This window comes from Eublepharis macularius, chromosome 7 (genome assembly GCF_028583425.1).
Source record: "Eublepharis macularius isolate TG4126 chromosome 7, MPM_Emac_v1.0, whole genome shotgun sequence".
Taxonomy (NCBI): Eukaryota; Metazoa; Chordata; class Lepidosauria; order Squamata; family Eublepharidae; genus Eublepharis; species Eublepharis macularius.
This window is the reverse complement of record NC_072796.1, coordinates 3,719,859-3,738,744: the sequence shown is the minus strand read 5'-3', so window position 1 is coordinate 3,738,744 and position 18,886 is coordinate 3,719,859. Positions and strand designations below refer to the sequence as shown.

Sequence of the window (18,886 nt, the reverse complement as noted above, 5' to 3'; positions counted from 1 at the left end):
TCACTTTGTAAGTTTTTGAATAATGATATTGTGTCCTCTTCAAGCTGCCGCATTTCCAAAGTCTCTAAATCCAGTCATGAAGGAACACACAATTGAGTCTTTAACTGACACTCTTGGGTCGCTTTCTCTTGGGTCTTCTCCTTTCTTAATAAATGTTTAATTGTTTAGTCAGAAAAGACTCTAGAAACCTTAATCCCATAGTGGTACACCTCTCCTTTCCTTTTATTGATCAGCTGAGGAATTTTGCAGAGGTAAAGATTAGCAGAATTTTTTTGGAAACTCAATTACTCAATTACTGGAAGGGCTCAACTCTCTTCAAATTTCATATCCCTATGGGAATTTGCATAAGATATTTTGGATGTTGAACGACTGCTGTTTTAGAGCCCCGATATAGCAAATACACCTTATATGGAGAGATAGTTAAGACTGTTTGGTTTGATTGATGCACACAATTGGAATTAGAGTCAATATTCAGTTTGGGAATTTTAATTTCTTTTGGGTTTACATGTTGGCTGCTCCTTTGTCCAGTTTGAGCTGTGTTCTGTGTTGTTGCCTGAATTATAGATATTAGCACATTTAATTTACACATAATATCATTAAGCTGGTTATATATCAATTAATTTTGGCTTATCCCTGACCGGCTGCATTGAAGCTGCCTGTCCAATAAGCTCAACTAGTTCATATCCATACTAACAGCTGGATTATTAAATTTTCTAGATTCATAGGCTGAGAATCTGACACATTTATAAGATTTTCATCTGATTTGCTTTGCTTTGAAGGAGGAGAAACATTTGTCTTCTGTGTTAAATGACACAGATTTTTTCCCCATGGTATGTTATTAGACAAGGAATGCTAGTTAATTAAGCCAATCTTTCGAGCAGTACTGCATGTCCCACAATAAAACAGCCCTCTTCTTGTTCAAATGACCAAAAAAACCCTCAGAGCTAGAAACTCTAAGAGAGCTTATCCTCTCCTAAAGCTATACATTATAAAGTCAAGCATGCTGTAGAATAATTAAAAATTATATTTGTCAGTCTACAAAGTCCGTCATTATTGGCTACAGCTGTGCCTTTTCCATTATAAGAGGTAGAAAACTACAAAAAACTAAACACCAAAGGAGGCAGGGAATAAATCTCTTTTCAATGCTGTAGAAGATACTCTTTGTCACCTTATTAGCCAGAGGGAGTCAGTACATAACCTGCAGAAATACTTTCTTATTATATTAGCTTCTTCGCCATATAGGTTTCAAGTACAACAAAGTTCATTTAATCAAATATGTGTAAGTTGGAACTCCAAAACTTCCAAAACCTGAGAGTCGAACTACACAATAAGAATGATCCGTAAACACATGAATGGACTTACACTTGTCTCCCCATTGCTTTCCTGTACACTTGCCAGTGCGGCCAGACTGTGCTTGATCCCGTGTCTGTGCTGGCAAGGGTTTCTTCTGCACTCCTCCAAGATGTAGGAACGGTATCCCATCATGCACCACCAGTTTGCACTTTGAATTTCAAGAAAAACATTGACTGGTTGATTTAATTGTTGAGATATTACATCCATCAAACTGGTAATTTGGTAACTGCTTTGAGAAAGGGGAATCCGGAACAGGAACATGTTATGTACCCAATATGAGTGACATATTTGAGTGATTGGATTGATGAAATCATTCTCTATATATATGAAACAGTTTGGAATAAGCACATGCTTTATTGAATGGTCTTCATAGCCTCTTCATTGATTCTAATTAGTTATACAGCATTTTTGCTGCTTAGTAAGTCGGGCAGAGTTATATATATATATATTGTTGTGGAAGTTATCCCGTGCCTCTCTCTGTTTGTATTTCTAGGCTCTCATACCAGGCTGGGAGAAAAATGCTGCAAGGCACAGAGTAAGCCGTGCTTATTTCATCTGAACCGGCCCACAGTTTTTGTGTAAAAACACCCCCACACACAGACCCTCTTTCTTTACAAAAGAACCTTTTTCCAGATTGATGAGCAAGATTTGAGTCCAGCAGCACCTTAAACAAGATGGGTCTTTGAAGGTTACTGGACTCGAATCTTGTTCTTCTACTGAAGCCCCGCTTGGCTACCCATCTGAAACTCTTTGCAGGTTGCATGTGTCTTTCCTTACCCAGGCTAATAACAAATAGACCAGGATTTGTTTTAACACAGCACAGCTCTTTTTACATGAAGTTGGATCTCAGTAATTTGCTCCCTGCTTCCATCTTGCAAAGAAGAATCTGAGATAATTCCTCATCACAGACGTATCATGAATCATCTGGTTTAATCCTGAGTGTGTGTGATTTGCTCCTAACTGTCCCTTTCCAATGCATACACCAGTCTGCCTTCCAAAGATTACAAGCAGAACAAAATATTTGCTTCCTTCTCCTCCTGGCCTGATTCCCACCACTGTGGGGAGGGAAGTTATGTGGCCCCTCCTCTGCCCTCTGCTCCTCATTCTCCAGCATATGAATTCTAGTAGATAAATGCAAAGCATTTGGTCCCAGCAGGCAGCTACTTCACTGGAGCAGAGTGCAAAGCAAGAGAAACTGGTTCTATTTCTATAGCTTAAATGAAACCACCTCAAAGCAACTCAGACAGTACAATGATTGGTAAAAATGCTATGTAAATCTATTGAGGTACTGCTTGCTCTTCAGTGGAAGTATCCATTAACTCTTGAGGATGAAAAATGCCCCTGTCAGTTACATTTTCTATTTAATAAGCCTCTGCCCCTCTCTTGCCTGCTCTTCCTTTACATTATGTGTCTGTGAAAGGTAGACGACCACTTCTGAAGACTGCCAGAAATTACTGTAGGATGTTAACTTTTAGTGATCAGATCTAGTCTATTAAATATATTAAGGAATACAAGGAAACAAGTCAAATTTCCTTTAATGGATTTGGAATGCACATCTGTGCCACATAGATGAATGAGATGAATGCACAGCAAACTATCTGAATGGACAAAGTAAAAAAAAAGATGTTATACCCTCAATCCAGTACTACATGTCCATGGACACCCAACGCTGCTCCCTCAGTACTCCTGTCTTACGCGTAGAACTTAGCCATTCCCAACCCTATTCTTTGTTTGAAGTTTATTTTCATGGTATGCATACTTTACAAGGTTTTTAAAAATTATATATATATATATATATATATACACACACACACACATTATTTTTACTCCATTTGTATCATGCCATTCTTCTTAATGGGGACCCGAAGTCACATTTTTTCTCTTCCTTACCCTCACAACAACCCTGCGAGATAGGTTATGTCATGAAGCAAACTTTCCTGATAGAGAAGGGATTCACACCTGGGTCTCCCAGATCCTAGTCCAACACTTTAAAAGCCAAATCACGCTTCCTCTCACAATATTTATAGCCTGAGATGCTTTTTAGAAAACACTCAAGGTGGTTCATAAGAAAATAAAAATAAACTAGCATAAAGAGCCAGTTAACAGTGGCAATTAGAACATTTTCCTATTAAGATACCAAAGCAAATATCCATTGCATCACAAGCAATGGAAACAGGATGGAAAACTAAATTTTTTAAAAAAATCATTTTAATTTAATAGCAGAGATTAAATCATAATAATTGTGATCACCCCTCCCCCCCCATCAATCAACCCAGATGATGATGTGGCATTCAGATGTGGATGTAAGCATAATGCAATAAAACCATTGCAACATGTAGATCAATGAAGACAGAATAATTTGGAAATTGTTCAGCTGCTGTATTTACTTCAAGCACAAGGTGGTGCTGTTGGCCAACACAGTAAAAATTATCCGGGAGCAGCAAGTCCTCTATGCAAAACCTGTGGCCATTAGACAAAGAAATACCAAAGAGGTAGCAAGCGAATACTCAGAAATGCCAGGATTTACTCCAATAATCAGAAGAACAAGGGAATGAAAGAGGTGAAAAGGAACCAGCTGCATTGTGTTTGATAACTGCCTTGGGAAAAGCTGCAAGAATGCAGGACAGCCATCATACCAGGCAAGTCCTGTGTTTTTCTCTGTATTTTTGCATTGGTGTTGTGGTGTGTGAGTCTTTGCACTATTCAGTGCCCGAGGAAAAGAGAAGTGGGTCTTTGGTGGCAAATGTGCTAAAGGATTTGAAAGTGGATGTGAAGGAGCTTTCTGCTCGTGGTGCTCGGCTAATTTTTGAAGGCACCAAGCCATATTTCCAGCTGGATCCTCACTCTGGGAATGTGATTTTACAAGACAGAATAGACAGAGAAGTTCTGTGTGGTCAGAAGGACCCTTGCGTCTTACTCTCAGAGATTGTGCTGGAAAACCCCTTGCAAGTGCATAGAATGGAAGTTGAAATAGAGGATGTGAATGATAATCCCCCCCAGTTCTCTAAAAAGGAATTCCTTTTTGAAATGCCTGAGCAGACACCCATGAACACTCGATTTCTTTTGGAGACTGCAAAAGATGCAGACAGAGGAGAAAATACTGTTCAGAACTATACACTTAGCTCTAATGACCATTTCAGGCTGGATGTGCAAAGTCGCAGAGATGGTAGCAAATATGCAGAATTAGTATTACAAAAGCAATTAGATCGCGAAGAGAATGCACAGTTTTTCTTGATCCTGTTTGCTGTTGATGGAGGAATCCCAAAGAGAACAGGCACAGCAAACATTTTCATAGATGTTCTGGATGCCAATGATAATGTGCCACAATTTGGTCATTCTGTGTACAAAGTGAAACTAATGGAAAACAGCCAGGCAGAGACACTTGTAAATAGAGTGGAAGCAACCGACAGAGATCTTGGTTCCTATGGGGACATCACTTATTCCTTCAGCCAGGTGCCAGAAAATGTGCTTAGGTCATTCAATTTAGACAAACAAACTGGGGAAATTACTGTTGCAGGGACAATTGATTATGAAAAGGACAGAAGTTATGAGATAGACATCAAAGCCACGGATGGAGGGGGGCTCTCTGCTTACTGCAAAGTTATTGTGGAGGTTGAGGATAGAAACGACAATGCCCCAGAGGTGACCCTCACATCCATCGCCAGCCCCCTACCAGAAGATTCTCCCCCAGATAAGGTGGTGGCCCTTTTCCGTGTCACAGATCAAGACTCTGGAGATGCTGGCAGAACTGCTTGCACTATGGAGACAAACTTACCATTTGTATTGAAAGCATCTGTGAATAATTACTACCAATTGGTGACCCAGCAACCCCTCGACAGAGAAAAAGCGTCAGAGTACAACATCACCATCACAGCCACAGACTGGGGCTCTCCCAGGCTCACTTCAATAACAATAATTAGTGTCCAAATATCAGATGTCAATGACAATGCTCCAGTATTTGAGAAGTCATTATATGAAATGCAAATACGAGAAAATAATATTCCAGGTCTGCTGATCGGATTGGTGCAGGCTGATGACCTGGACACAGAGCGGAATGCCAAAGTGACGTATTCACTTTTACCTGGAAAGGTCAGTGATCAACCCGTGTCCTCTTTTGTCTCCATCAACTCAGAAACTGGGAATCTGTATGCCATTCGATCTCTGGACTATGAGCAGATAAAAGATTTCCAGGTGTCTGTGAGGGCTGCAGACAGTGGTTCTCCTCCCCTGAGCTCCGAAGTTAAGGTCCGAGTTGTCATTGTGGATGAAAATGATAATGCGCCGTTCATCCTGTACCCTCTTCAGAATGGTACTTCCCCATCCAATGACCTGGTTCCCAGGGAGGCAGAGGCTGGTTACCTGGTCACCAAGGTGGTAGCAGTGGACAGAGATTCTGGCCAGAACTCTTGGCTTTCCTATGAGCTCCTAAAGGCCACAGAACCGGGTCTGTTCAATGTGGGCACCCAGAATGGAGAAGTGAAAACCTTGAGACCAATTAACCAACGAGATACCTTCAAACAGAAACTTATCATCAGAGTGAGAGACAACGGGCACCCTCCCCAGTCCACCTCTGCAACACTAACTATTCTACTAGTGGATGGCTTTTCTGACCCTTACATGAAAATGGTGGATATCCCGAAGGATGAAGTGGTCAAGGAGGAAGACCGCACCCTGACTCTGTATCTGGTCATATGCTTGGCTGCCATCTCATTCATTTTTCTGATTTCTGTGGTGGTGTTTGTTGCCGTCAAGATTCACAAAAGGAGAAAGTTCATGGAGAGCTCAGCTCTGAATTTCCCTGTGGGACCAAATTTCCAGGAGAACTGTGGAGATGCTGGTGCTGGATCCCTTTCCCGGGCTTACAATTATGAGGTGTGCTTAGCTGGAGGATCTCTGAGCAGCGAGTTCAAGTTTCTCCGTCCTCTCTTTCCTGTGTTTTCGGTGGAGCCTCCTCAAAATCAGGGGGGTCAAAGGATTTCAACTGCTTCCCAAGAAGTTCCAAGTTATGTCGAAAAAAGTGAGCGCATAAACCAGGTGAGAATAATTAATTTAATGTAACATCTTTGATAGCACAGGCAAGCCAGATCGCATTAAAACTCAGAAGCACTGCAGGGTCAGCCTAGGTTAGTAATTGGATTGTAGATCTCCAAGGAAGACTGAGGTTGCTATGCAGAGGCAGGCAATAGCAAATCACCTCTGTTAATCTCTTGCCTTCAAAACTCACCAGGGATCACCATAAGTCAGCTATGACTTAATGGCACTTCCTCCACCAATATAGATAATGGTTCGCTCTCTAAGATTTATTTACAACCATGCAGTGTAACTTTTTGATGGTTAAATTCTAGTGAACCAACAGGACTGAAATATGCTTGCTCTTTATTATTCCCAAATATATTTCTCTTCTTCTCTGTCTGATGTTCTACGTCTTATGGAAACATAGAAAAGAACACAATAACCTATGGCTTGTACAAAGTTAAAATATAAACAATAAATTACTATAAATATAAGCATTATATGCATGAGGTAAATATATTCCCCAATTATATTTCTCTTCTTCTCTGTCTGATGTTGTAAGTCTTATGGAAACAGAAAAGAAAACAATAACCTATGGCATGTATAAAGTTAAAATATAAAAACTAAATTTCTATAAATATAAGCATTATATGCATGAGGTAAATGTTTAGTGCAGTGGACCACGGCTGAAACGTGGGCCATCACTCTCTCTCAGGACAGGTGTGAGCTCAGGAAGGAGAAGGGAAATAAGTACAGAAAGGTATGGGCTCACCTCATCCCAGCAGAGGGGAAAGAAGCCCAGAGGAGCCTCATTTCTTCACCCTCCCCTCTATTCATAGAATCATAAAGTAGAGTAATAGAATCACAGGGTAGGAAGGGTCCTCCAGGGTCTAGTCCAACCCCCTGCACAATGCAGGGAATTCACAACTACCTCCCCTCCCCCCCCTCCACACACACACCCAGTGCCCCCTGCTCCATGCAAGAAGATGGCAAAACACTATCAGGATCCCTGGCCTAACTGGCCTGGAGAAAATTGCATCTTGACTCCAAAGTGGTTATCAGCATTACCCTGGGCGTGTAAGAAGGGGCCACAAGAACTAAGCACTGATGCCCTTCTGCCCTCCCCCTCACGATCTGCCCAGGTTTGTAGAATCAGCATTGCTGTCAGATGGCTATCTAGCCTCTGCTTTAAAAACTCCAAAGAAGAAGAGCCCACCACCTCCCGAGGAAGCCTGTTCCATGAAGTGACCGCTCTGTCAGGAAGTTCTTCCAAGTGTTTAGCTGAAACTCTTCTAATTTAATTTCACCTTGTTGGTTCTGGTCCAACTTTCTGGGGCAGCAGAAAACAACTCTGTGCCATCCTCTATATGACAGCCCTTCAAATACTTTAATCATCATCAAAACCACCACCACCACCACCACATTTGATTTATATACCACCCTTCAGGACAACTTAATGTCCACTCAGAGTGGTTTACAAAGTGTCTTATTATTATCTTCATGACAAACACTCTGTGAGGTGGGTGGGGCTGGGAGAGCTCCAGAGAGCTGTGGACCCAAGGTCACCCAGCTGACTTCAAGTGGAGGAGTGGGGAATCAAACTCGGTTCTCCTGATTAGAGTCCCACTGCTCTTAACCAGTACACCAAACTGGCTCTCCAGTTATATCACCTCTCAGTCGTCTCCTCTTCAGGCTAAACATACCAAACTCCTTCAACCTTTCCTCATAGGACTTGGTCTCCAGACCCCTCACCATCTTTGTTGCCCTCCTCTGGACTCGCTCCAACTTGTCTTTATCCTTCTTGAGTTAAGGTGCCCCAAACTGAACACAGTACTCTAGGTGAGGTCTTACCAGGGCACAGTAGAGTGATACCATCACTTCGCATGATCTGTTGATACAGCCTAAAATCGCATTTGCCTTTTTAGCTACCACATCACACTGCTGACTCATGTTTAATGTATGGCCTACTAAGACCCCTAGATCCTTTTTGCACATACTACTGTCAAGACAAGTCTCCCCTATCCTATAATTATGCCTTTGACTTTTCTTACCTAAATGCAGAACTTTACTTTTATCCCTGTTGAAATTAATTTTATTTGTTTTAGCCCAATTTTCCAGCCTGTCAAGATCATCCTGTATCCTGACCCTGTCCTTTACTGTATTTACGACCCCTCTCAATCTAGTATCATCTGATAATGTATTGTTCTGTGGCTCTGTTAATAGCCTCATCATTCCTGACCTGCATCTATAAGGGGATGCAATTTTGGTCTTCTCTTCCCACTGAGGTGCAATCTGCTCTGTTTCTTCATCATCGTTGCAGAATTTTGTTTCTTCAACTGATGTGAGATTTTGCATTGTGCTTCTGGAGGGCAGCGTGGAGTTACTTAAAGTTTAGAATGGGGTCCCTGTTCAAAAAGTCTGAGGATCCATGGTTTAATAGAAAACATAATTTGTATGGTTTTGTTCTGTTTGTACCACAAGATGGCAGTATTGGCAAATAGATCAGATGCACCGACTCTTCAAAAAGAGCCCTATTTTATACCAGCACTAGCCTAGACATATGAAATCTGAAGCCAGAGGAAGGGTGAGTGCTGGACAGACTGGAAATACAAGTTTCAAGGAAGAAAACCTATCAACATTTCAGATCAAATTACTTTTCCAGGAAATATAAACCACAGCATAAATACCTGACCATGGGTGAACGCTTGAAGATGAGAAAAGGTCTGTATCTTTTGTTCTTATTCTCTCTGTCTGGAGTGGTGTGTGTCTCAATTCGTTATTCTTTGCCTGAAGAGAAGAAAGTTGGCTCCCTGGTGGCTAATGTGCTGCAGGATTTGAAATTGGGACAAAGAGAGGTCTCTGCTCACAGACCCCAGCTGGTTTCCAAAAGCAATAAGCAATATTTTCAGCTTGATACTCATTCTGGAAATGTGATTGTAAATAATAAAATAGACCGAGAAGCTTTGTGTGGAAAGATGGACCTTTGTGTTTTGCTGTCTGAGATTGTGCTCCAAAACCCTTTAAAGATTTATAATATTGAGATACAGATAGAAGATGTGAATGACAATTCTCCCAAGTTCTCTAAAAAGGAATTTGAACTAGCAATGCCTGAGACTGTTCCAGTAAACACTCGATTCTCCTTGGAGTCTGCCCAAGATCCAGACCTGGGAGAAAACAGTGTCCAGAACTACACACTCAGTCCCAATGAGCATTTCAGACTGGACGTACAAAGCGATGAGTTTGGGAGCAAATATGTACACCTTGTTCTGGAGAAACCACTAGACAGGGAGAAGGAGGCTCAGTTTGGACTGACTCTCACAGCTGTGGATGGAGGGGTGCCACAGAGAACGGGCACAGTCCAAATAAATATAAATGTTTTGGACATCAATGACAACTTCCCTGAGTTCACACAATCAGAATATAAAGTGAAGTTAAAGGAAAACAGCCCTGAAGGTACTCTGATATCTAAAGTAGAAGCCAGAGATGTGGATTTCGGTTCAAATGCGCAGATCACTTACTCTTTCCATCAGGTGCTAGAAAATATAGAAAATTTGTTCCACTTGCATCAGACCACTGGGGAAATCACTGTTTTGGGTCCCATTGACTATGAAAGAGAAACCAGCTATTATATGAACATCAAGGCAACAGACGGAGGGGGTCTTTCAGGCCACTGCAAGGTCCTGGTGGAGGTTGAGGATGAGAACGACAATGCCCCGGAGATATCGGTCATATCCATCACCAGCCCTTTAGCAGAGGATTCGCCCCTCGATACGCTGGTTGTGCTCTTCAGCGTCACAGACCGGGACTCTGGAGACAACGGCAGGACCTCCTGCTCTGTGGAGATGCACTTGCCCTTCCTGTTAAAAACCACTGTGAACAATTATTACCAGCTGGTGACCCAAAGGCCCCTGGACAGAGAGAAAGACCCCGAGTATAACATCACCATCACAGCTACTGACCGGGGCTCTCCCAGGCTCACCTCCAAAAGAGCAATTGGGGTTCTAATCTCAGACGTCAACGACAACCCTCCAGAGTTTGAGAAGTCAAAGTACGAAATGCAGTTGTGGGAAAACAACATTCCAGGCCTGCTGATGGGCTCGGTCCATGCTGCTGACCTGGACGTGGAGGAGAATGCCAAGGTGACCTATTCCCTTCTGCCCAGTAATGCCAGTGGGGGTCCCGTGGCCTCTTACCTGTCCATCAACTCTCAAACTGGGAATCTGTACGTCCTGCGATCTCTGGATTATGAGCAGATCAAGGATTTCCAGGTGACCGTGAGGGCTTCAGACGGGGGTTCTCCTTCCCTGAGGTCGGAGGCTGTTGTCCGAGTTTCCGTCCTCGATGAGAATGACAATGCCCCCTTCTTCCTCTACCCCCTTCAGAACAGCACCTCCCCCTGCAACGACCTGGTTCCCAAGTCAGTGGAAGCTGGTTACCTGGTCGCCAAGGTGGTGGCTGTGGATGGGGATTCGGGCCAAAACTCTTGGCTTTCCTATGAGCTGCTGAAGGCCACAGACCCCAGCCTTTTCAGCCTAGGAGCACAGAACGGAGAGGTGAGGACCAGGAGAGCGCTGACCGAGCGGGATACAAACAAGCAGAGACTGATTATCCAGGTGAGAGACAACGGCCACCCTCCCCAGACTAGCACTGCAACGCTGAACATACTTCCGGTGGATGGCTTTTCAGATCCTTATATGAACATTGCTAGTGTCAGTCATGAAGCAAGCGAAGAAGAAGATGGCCCCTTGACTATGTATCTGGTGGTCTGCTTGGCTGCAGTCTCCTTTGTGTTCCTGATTTGCATTATTTTGTTCGTTGTCATCAAAATGAACAAGAAAGAGTCTAGTTTTATCACTGCTCTTCCTCACTTCCCACCTACCTTACCTGAGATCCCAGAAACTGGCGTTGATTCTCAGAGTGGATCACTTTCCCGGACTTACCAGTATGACGTTTGCTTAACCGGTGGATCCTTAAGCAGCGAGTTCAGATTCCTCAGGCCTCTCATTCCTGTTTTCTCTGTGGGGGACCCAAAGGTCTCTGAGAATCACAGGATTTCTTCTGGCTCTGAAGAGATTCTTGATCAGGTGGAAGGTAGAAAACCAACAGAACAGGTAAGTGAGTATTTAGGGTGTACACTGAGAAAATTTTCATTTCAATTTCACACCCGGGGATTTTCACCAAACTATTTACCATTATTGGCATTTCTGGTTTAATTCAAATCCATCTGGTTTTGTCATTATTGTGAGTTTTGGCCCTGTTCTTTGCAATGTGACCTTCAAACTTCTTTGGGGCAGCTGTTTTTGCAGTTAATGGCAGCAGGATGCACACACACCCCTAAATTGGTCTACTCATATGTAAGTCCCATATTATTTATAGTTCTTACAGCCTATGATTAATGTCTACCAGGGCTTTTTTCAAGTTCAGCTGTTTGACCAGACTGCTTGCAACCCGCCAAGTTGTACTTTTCCTCACAGCGACCAACCACGTACTCTGATGTGGGTGGGAGAGATAGACCAGGGCGGGGACAGCTCCACAAAAGAAAAAACAAGATGCACGTTCCCCCTTAAACAGGTCTACTGAGAAGTAAGTCCCATGTTACTCAATAGTGCCTATTCCCAGGGAAGTTTTTTTAGGATTGCAGCCTCTGATTTAAGCCTTTTCTCAAGATCGATTGATTGAACTTGCACCCCATCCGGCAGCACTTTTACTCACAGTGACCAACTGTCCAAATGTCCTGTGACAGGTGGGGGAGACTGACCAGTGCCCAGGTATCACCACAAAAAAACCTCCTTTCTTTCAACGGAATTAAATGAACATTTTCAAAGTTGACAGGCAGGGAAGGCTCTCCCCTTGCGAGGTCTGAATTGGCAGGGAGACAGAAAAGATGTACTTCTGTGCACTGTGCACATCCCCCCTTCCTGCCGACTTCGTTCTAGTCACTTTTGTTCTGTGATTCACTTTTCTTCCATAGTATTTCCACTGCTGCTGCAATGTCAGGCTGTTTCACCATACTTATGCATAACAGTTTTCCAAGTGCCTTCTATACTATTTGTTGTTCAGTAGAGGTTTATAGTTCCCATGTTGTTTCAGGTAGTTTGTTTCCATAGGAGTGCATACTGGTCTGGCTCCATTTATGTTCTTTTTTTTAAGTTTTATTTTATTTTATTAATAAGATTAAAAATCCCAGTAAAAGGGCGGAGAAATAGGGGGGGGGGAGTAAAGAAAAAAGAATACAAAGAAAGAAAAAGAACAAATGCTGAAAATAACAAAGAAAAATAATACGTTTCATTTTCCATTTTTCTGTACAACACCTATCAAATTTTAACAAACATTATACTTTTGATTTTACCTTTTCAATACTGCCCCCTTGTATTTATTTTCCCCAAATTTATCTTCTTAAAAATCAATACCACAGATTATCAGTTCATTTTTCCTCGTCTCATGCAGAAGGTCGGTAAGTGGTTTCCAGTTAATCATAAAAGTAGACAATGTTTCATCTCTGATCAAAACTGTAAGTTTAGCCATCCCCGCTAACTCCATCATCTTCACAATCCAATCCTCAATTGAAGGCAATACTATACTTTTCCATTTTTGCACATATAAAAACCTAGCCACCATGATCATATATAGAAATAAATTACAATGCTTATTTTTCAACAGTTATCCATTAGTCCCATTCATGTTCATGTGGTCTAGAAATTCTAGAATTTTCTGCTTCTGGTTCAGAAGATAGCTCCCATCTTTCAGTCTATTTGTATTTCAAGATAGTAACTGATGTTTCCCAGCTGTTCTACTTCTTGGTTCAGATATTGAACTCTTTTCTCATAGTCCTTCTTGTCCTCATAGCAAATAATCAAGTCATCCACATAAATCAGAATATATGTCCATTTGTAATCTGTTTCTTGAATACAGGCAGCATTCTGCCCCACCTTGTTTGAATCCTTCCTTGATTAGCATTTCGTTCAGTTTCTGATTCCAGGCCCATGCAGCCTGTTTCAGCCCATAAATGCTCTTTTAAGTTTACCGACGAATTGTCTTTGGACTGTTCAAATCCTGTGGCTGTTCTATGTTATTCCTTTATTTCTCCATGTTATTCCTTTATTTCTCCATGTAGAAAAGCAATCTTCACATCCAGATGCTCCACATACATCTTCCTTGCTGCTGCTATGCTCAGAAGTGTTCTTACTGTAGCGTGTCTCACCACTGGTGTGAGGTTTCATCGTAGTCTTCTCCATTTTTTTAAGAGTATCCTTTAGCAACTAGTCTGGCCTCGAACTTTTGTATTTCCCCTTTTGCATCATGCTTGGTCTTGAAGATCCATTTGCATCCTACCACTCTCTTCCCTGGTGGTAATTCTGTATCCATGTCTGGTTTTTGATTAGGGATTCAATTATTCAGCTTTCCCCAATTTCTCTGCTTCCTTTGCTGGAAACTGGGCAAATTTACTTTCTATATTTGCCCATCTAGAAGGTTCTGGTACAGCTTCTGTACTTGCCAAATAGGAAAGTCGTCTTGGTGAGATTCCTTTGTTGGATCTGGATGAATGGCCGACACTTTGTGCTTCATCCCTTCCCCTTGTTTAGGCTCTGAGGGTGTGTCATGTGTGTCAACTATCACACTCACCTCTATTGTTTCTGTTTGCTGTGCTTCATCTCTCTTTTTTGGTGTAGAATCTCTTATGTCTATTTTCTTCATCTTGTTTGGTTTCTCCCTCTCATCAATGTTGATCACATTGCAGATCTTGACCATTTATGTTTCTGGGTTGAGGATTCTGTATCCTTTTCATCCCAGTGCATAACCAACGAGCACGCTCTCTTCCTATCTAAGATCCATTTTGGTCCATTTTTCTTTAGGAACGTAAGTGTAGGCTTTTGATCCAAACACTTTTAGATGATTCATGCTAGATTTATAACCATACCACAGCTCAAATGGGGTACTACTTGTGGCTGTAGTAGGCAATATGTATTGGAGGTAGGTAGCAGTATTGATAGCTTTTCCTCAATACTTGTCAGGTAGCTCTGCCTCAAGGAGCATACATTTGGACATTTCAGTGAGAACAATTCTTTCTTTCTGCGACTCTGTTGTTTTCTGGGATATATGGGACTGTAAAATGGCAATCGATTCCTTCTTCTGTTAGGTAGCTTGTCATTTCCTTTCCCATGTATTCCCCTCCATTATCTGGTTGGATTACTAGTGGCTTTCTTTGGTATCGCTCCCCATAGCCAAATAAGACTTGAATTTTTCCAGTACTTGATCAGGTTGATCACAGTGCATTTTGAATAATCAATTATTTCCACTTGGTGCTGGTGTTTTCATAGACCATATCACTGTGAATCACCTCTAGGGGTTTGCTTAGTTTGGCTTGTGCTATGTTTGTTAAAGCTTGGTCTGGTCCCCTTTGCCTTTATACAGCACACGCACTGCTCTGCATCAGCACACTTGGTCATCAGCAAGCCTTTTGTTAGGTTCTTCCTTTCAAGTTGGCTTATTACCTCATTATCTCTATGTGCAAATCTCCTATGCCCAAGCTTAGTGCAAGTCATATGATTACATTACCTGGTAAATTTCACTTTCTGTTTCTGACACTCAAGTTTGTATAGGTCATCACTCACAGTAGCTTTTGCAATCAAATCAGTCTTGTCTCTGATAAAACATTTCTCTCCATCAAATGTTGTTTTTACTCCTTTTCTCCCCATGACTCTCAATGAGAGTAAGTCATACAAGCAATTTGTGATAAGAACCTCCCTGATTTCACCGCTTGGGAGCTTGCAGTAAAGTGTCCCACTCCTTCAGAACATATTATTTTTACATTTACTAAGTATAAGTTCTCTCTTTTCCTCATTCAGTGTTTCTAAGAAATTCTTATCTTTGCACATGTGGTTCATGGTACTGAAATCGACATACCAGTCAGAGCTGTGTCCAAGCCCTTGAGATAAAATTGGGCTTTTCTTTGTTGGCCTTTCATTAGTTTTAAATGGAGCCCTTTTTCTTCCTTGTGGCTGTTTGGGAAAGCCCTTTCTTTGTGAATCACTCAAGGGACAATTTGTTTAATGTGCCCCCAGTCTCAACATGAATGGCAAGTAAATTCTCCTTTAGCAGTAATTTTTAAAGCTGTTTCATTGTGTTCAACTTTCTTTGAAAGCACCTCTTTCCGTGCTGCTTGCAGGTGGTGCGGAAAGGGGCACTTTCAAACCCCACGCTGCTTGCTTCAGCTGACCAGTGGGAAAGCTTCCTCCTCCATCTGTCAACTGAAGCTAGTGGCATGGGGTTTGAAAGCTCCCCTTTCTGTGCTGCTTGCAAGTGGCACATAAATAATGGTTTTCAAACTTCCCACCCTGCCACTTTTTTCCCCTGATGGGAGGGGGAGGAGGGTTCTACAAACAGCCAGAAATGCGCTGCAGGCTGCTTCCGCTTGACCTGAAAACAGTCCGAAGCAATCTGAATCGCTTTGGAAAGTTTTGATTCAGTATTTTCAAATCAGGCCAGCAATGCTGGGCCTGATTCGGGAATCCTGAATCTTTCCAATTTGGGCCCAATTTGGGGTTTTTTACTGAATTGGAATCCCAAATCACTCACTCCTAAATAGATTTTCTTCCATTAAAAACTTCACTGAATCTGAGACATATAGGTCTAAATAGCTGATACCCTCTGACTTCCATCTAGCTCCCATTTTATTTTTAAGTTCAGTTTGTATATTAAATCTTAAGCATTCCAGTTAGTTTTAATTGCTGTTCAAACTTTAGGCTAAATTTCCTTTTGCAGTTCAACTACACATATCAACAGATCCCATTGGTTCCCTCGTCATAAAAACTACATCATCTGCATAAAGCATCTTACCACCTTGCCTGAATGCTAATACTTTGTATATGTGCTCTAGATCTGATCTGTATTGCAAGAACTTCTTTGCATCTATTAAACATGTGTACTGACCTTAGAGGAGGTTTACCTTTTCCATGGGATCCTTGCAGTGGGCAAAACTGTAAATTAAATCTATTTAATTTCTAAATCACCAACCAAATCCAAAACTGAGTAAAATCTCCTTTGTTCTACTCAATCCTATCACATGCCTTCTCGGTATCTGCAAAATAGAATTTCTTGATAATGTTGGGATTGACCCAAAATTTGGCTCAGCAGACCAAGCTGCTATTTGACCAAAAAAAGAAAAGAAAAAGCTATTTCTTTCTTAATCCTGTTCTCCATTTAGGAAGTATGTATGTTGAGATTATTTGGAAATTGCTTTGTTTGCGTATTATTTTTATACATTTCAAATAAAATGTGAAGAGGGAGAGAAGACTGGGAACATCAAGGCATTGGGGCAATTGTACTGTTGCAGGGACAATTGATTATGAAAAGGACAGAAGTTGTGAGATAGACATCAAAGCCATGGATGGAGGGGGGCTCTCTGCTTACTTCAAAGTCATTGTGGAGGTTGAGGATCAAAATGACAGTGACCCAGAGGTGACCCTCACATCCATCGCCAGCCCCCTACCAGAAGATTCTCCCCCAGATAAGGTGGTGGCCCTTTTCCGTGTCACAGATCAAGACTCTGGAGATGCTGGCAGAACTGCTTGCACTATGGAGACAAACTTACCATTTGTATTTAAAGCATCTGTGAATAATTACTATCAACTAGTGACCCAGCAGCCCCTTGACAGAGAAAAAGCCTCTGAGTACAACATCACCATCACAGCCAGAGACCAGGGCTCTCCCAGACTCACTTCAACAAGAATAATTAATGTCCAAATATCGGATGTCTATGACAATGCTCCATTATTTGATAAGTCATTATATGAAATGCAAATACGAGAAAATAATATTCCAGGTCTGCTGATCGGATTGGTGCAGGCTGATGACCTGGACACAGAGCGGAATGCCGAAGTGACGTATTCACTTTTACCTGGAAAGGTCAGTGATCAACCCGTGTCCAGTTTTGTCTCCATCAACTCAGAAACTGGGAATCTGTATGCCATTCGATCTCTGGACTATGAGCAGATAAAAGATTTCCAGCTGTCTGTGAGGGCTGCGGACAGTGGTTCTCCTCCCCTGAGCTCCAAAGTTAAGGTCCAAGTTGTCATTGTGGATGAAAATGATAATGCGCCGTTCATCCTGTACCCTCTTCAGAATGGTACTTCCCCATCCAATGACCTGGTTCCCAGGGAGGCAGAGGCTGGTTACCTGGTCACCAAGGTGGTAGCAGTGGACAGAGATTCTGGCCAGAACTCTTGGCTTTCCTATGAGCTCCTAAAGGCCACAGAACCGGGTCTGTTCAGTATGGGCACCCAGAATGGAGAAGTAAAAACCATGAGACCAATTAACCAACAAGACACCTTCAAACAGAAACTTATCATCGGATTGAGAAACAACGGGCACCCTCCCCAGTCCACCTCTGCAACACTAACTATTCTACTAGTGGATGGCTTTTCTGACCCTTACATGAAAACGGTGGATATCCCGAAGGATGAAGTGGTCAAGGAGGAAGACCGCAGCCTGACTATGTATCTGGTCATATGCTTGGCTGCCATTTCATTCATTTTTCTTCTTTCTATAATTGTGTTTATTGCTATCAAGGTTCAGAAAAGGAGAAAGTTCACGGAGAACTCAGCCCTGAATTTTCCAGTGGGACTAAATTGCCAAGAGAACTGTGGAGATGCTGGTGCTGGAATGCTTTCTCGGGCTTACAACTATGAGGTGTGCTTAGCTGGAGGATCTCTGAGCAGCGAGTTCAAGTTTCTCTGTCCTCTCTTTCCTGTGTTTTCGGTGGAGCCTCCTCAAAATCAGGGGGTTCAAAGGATTTCAACTGCTTCCCAAGAAGTTCCCAGTTATGCCGAAAAAAGTGAGCGCATAAACCAGTTGAGAATAATTAATTTAATGTAACATCTTTGATAGCACAGGCAAGCCAGATCGCATTAAAACTCAGAAGCACTGCAGGGTCAGCCTAGGTTAGTAATTGCATTGTAGATCTCCAAGAAAGACCGAGGTTGCTATGCAGAGGCAGGCAATAGCAAATCACCTCTGTTAATCTCTTGCCTTCAAAACTCACCAGGGATCACCATAAGTCAGCTATGACTTAATGGCACTTTCCACCACCTCCACCAATATAGATAATGGTTCGCTCTCTAAGATTTATTTACAACCATGCAGTGTCTACAACCATGCAGTGCAACTTTTTGATGGTTAAATTCTAGTGAACCAACAGGACTGAAATATGCTTGCTCTTTGTTATTCCCAAATATATTTCTCTTTTTCTCTGTCTGATGTCGTATGTCTTACGGAAACATAGAAAAGAAAACAATAACCTATGGCATGTATAAAGTTAAAATATTTTATTTTATTTATTTATTTATTCAATTTATATACCGCCCATCCCCAGGGGCTCTGGGCAGTGAACAGTTAAAATAGATAAAAACAGAAACTAAAATCAATATACAATATACAAAATATAAATACTAAACTACTATAAATATAAGCATTATATGCATGAGGTAAATGTTTAGTGCAGTGGACGATGACTGAAACGTGG

General features: G+C 41.9%; 4 protein-coding genes across 4 annotated transcripts in view; all 4 read left to right on the top strand.

Annotated features, from left to right (window-relative positions):
* LOC129333798 (protocadherin beta-16-like) overlaps positions 1-18,886 on the top strand; it is a 171,119-nt gene that overhangs the window by 82,738 nt on the left and 69,495 nt on the right. The gene's annotated exons all lie outside the window — the stretch shown is intronic.
* Positions 3,970-6,411, top strand: LOC129333259 (protocadherin beta-16-like). Its single transcript, XM_054984788.1, has one exon. It carries the CDS (start codon positions 3,970-3,972, stop codon positions 6,409-6,411), a length of 2,442 nt encoding a protein of 813 aa, XP_054840763.1.
* On the top strand, positions 9,060-11,579 carry LOC129333258 (protocadherin beta-16-like). The gene has a single exon (XM_054984787.1). The coding sequence runs from the start codon at positions 9,060-9,062 to the stop codon at positions 11,577-11,579; it is 2,520 nt and encodes an 839-aa protein (XP_054840762.1).
* On the top strand, positions 15,071-18,240 carry LOC129333257 (protocadherin beta-3-like). Its single transcript, XM_054984786.1, has 2 exons — positions 15,071-15,076; positions 16,648-18,240. Exons 1-2 carry the CDS (start codon positions 15,071-15,073, stop codon positions 18,238-18,240), a joined length of 1,599 nt encoding a protein of 532 aa, XP_054840761.1.

Bases quoted from the DNA above. Each gene is read 5' to 3' on its own strand.
- LOC129333259 (XM_054984788.1), top strand. From the start codon at position 3,970: ATGCAGGACAGCCATCATACCAGGCAAGTCCTGTGTTTTTCTCTGTAT.
- LOC129333258 (XM_054984787.1), top strand. From the start codon at position 9,060: ATGGGTGAACGCTTGAAGATGAGAAAAGGTCTGTATCTTTTGTTCTTA.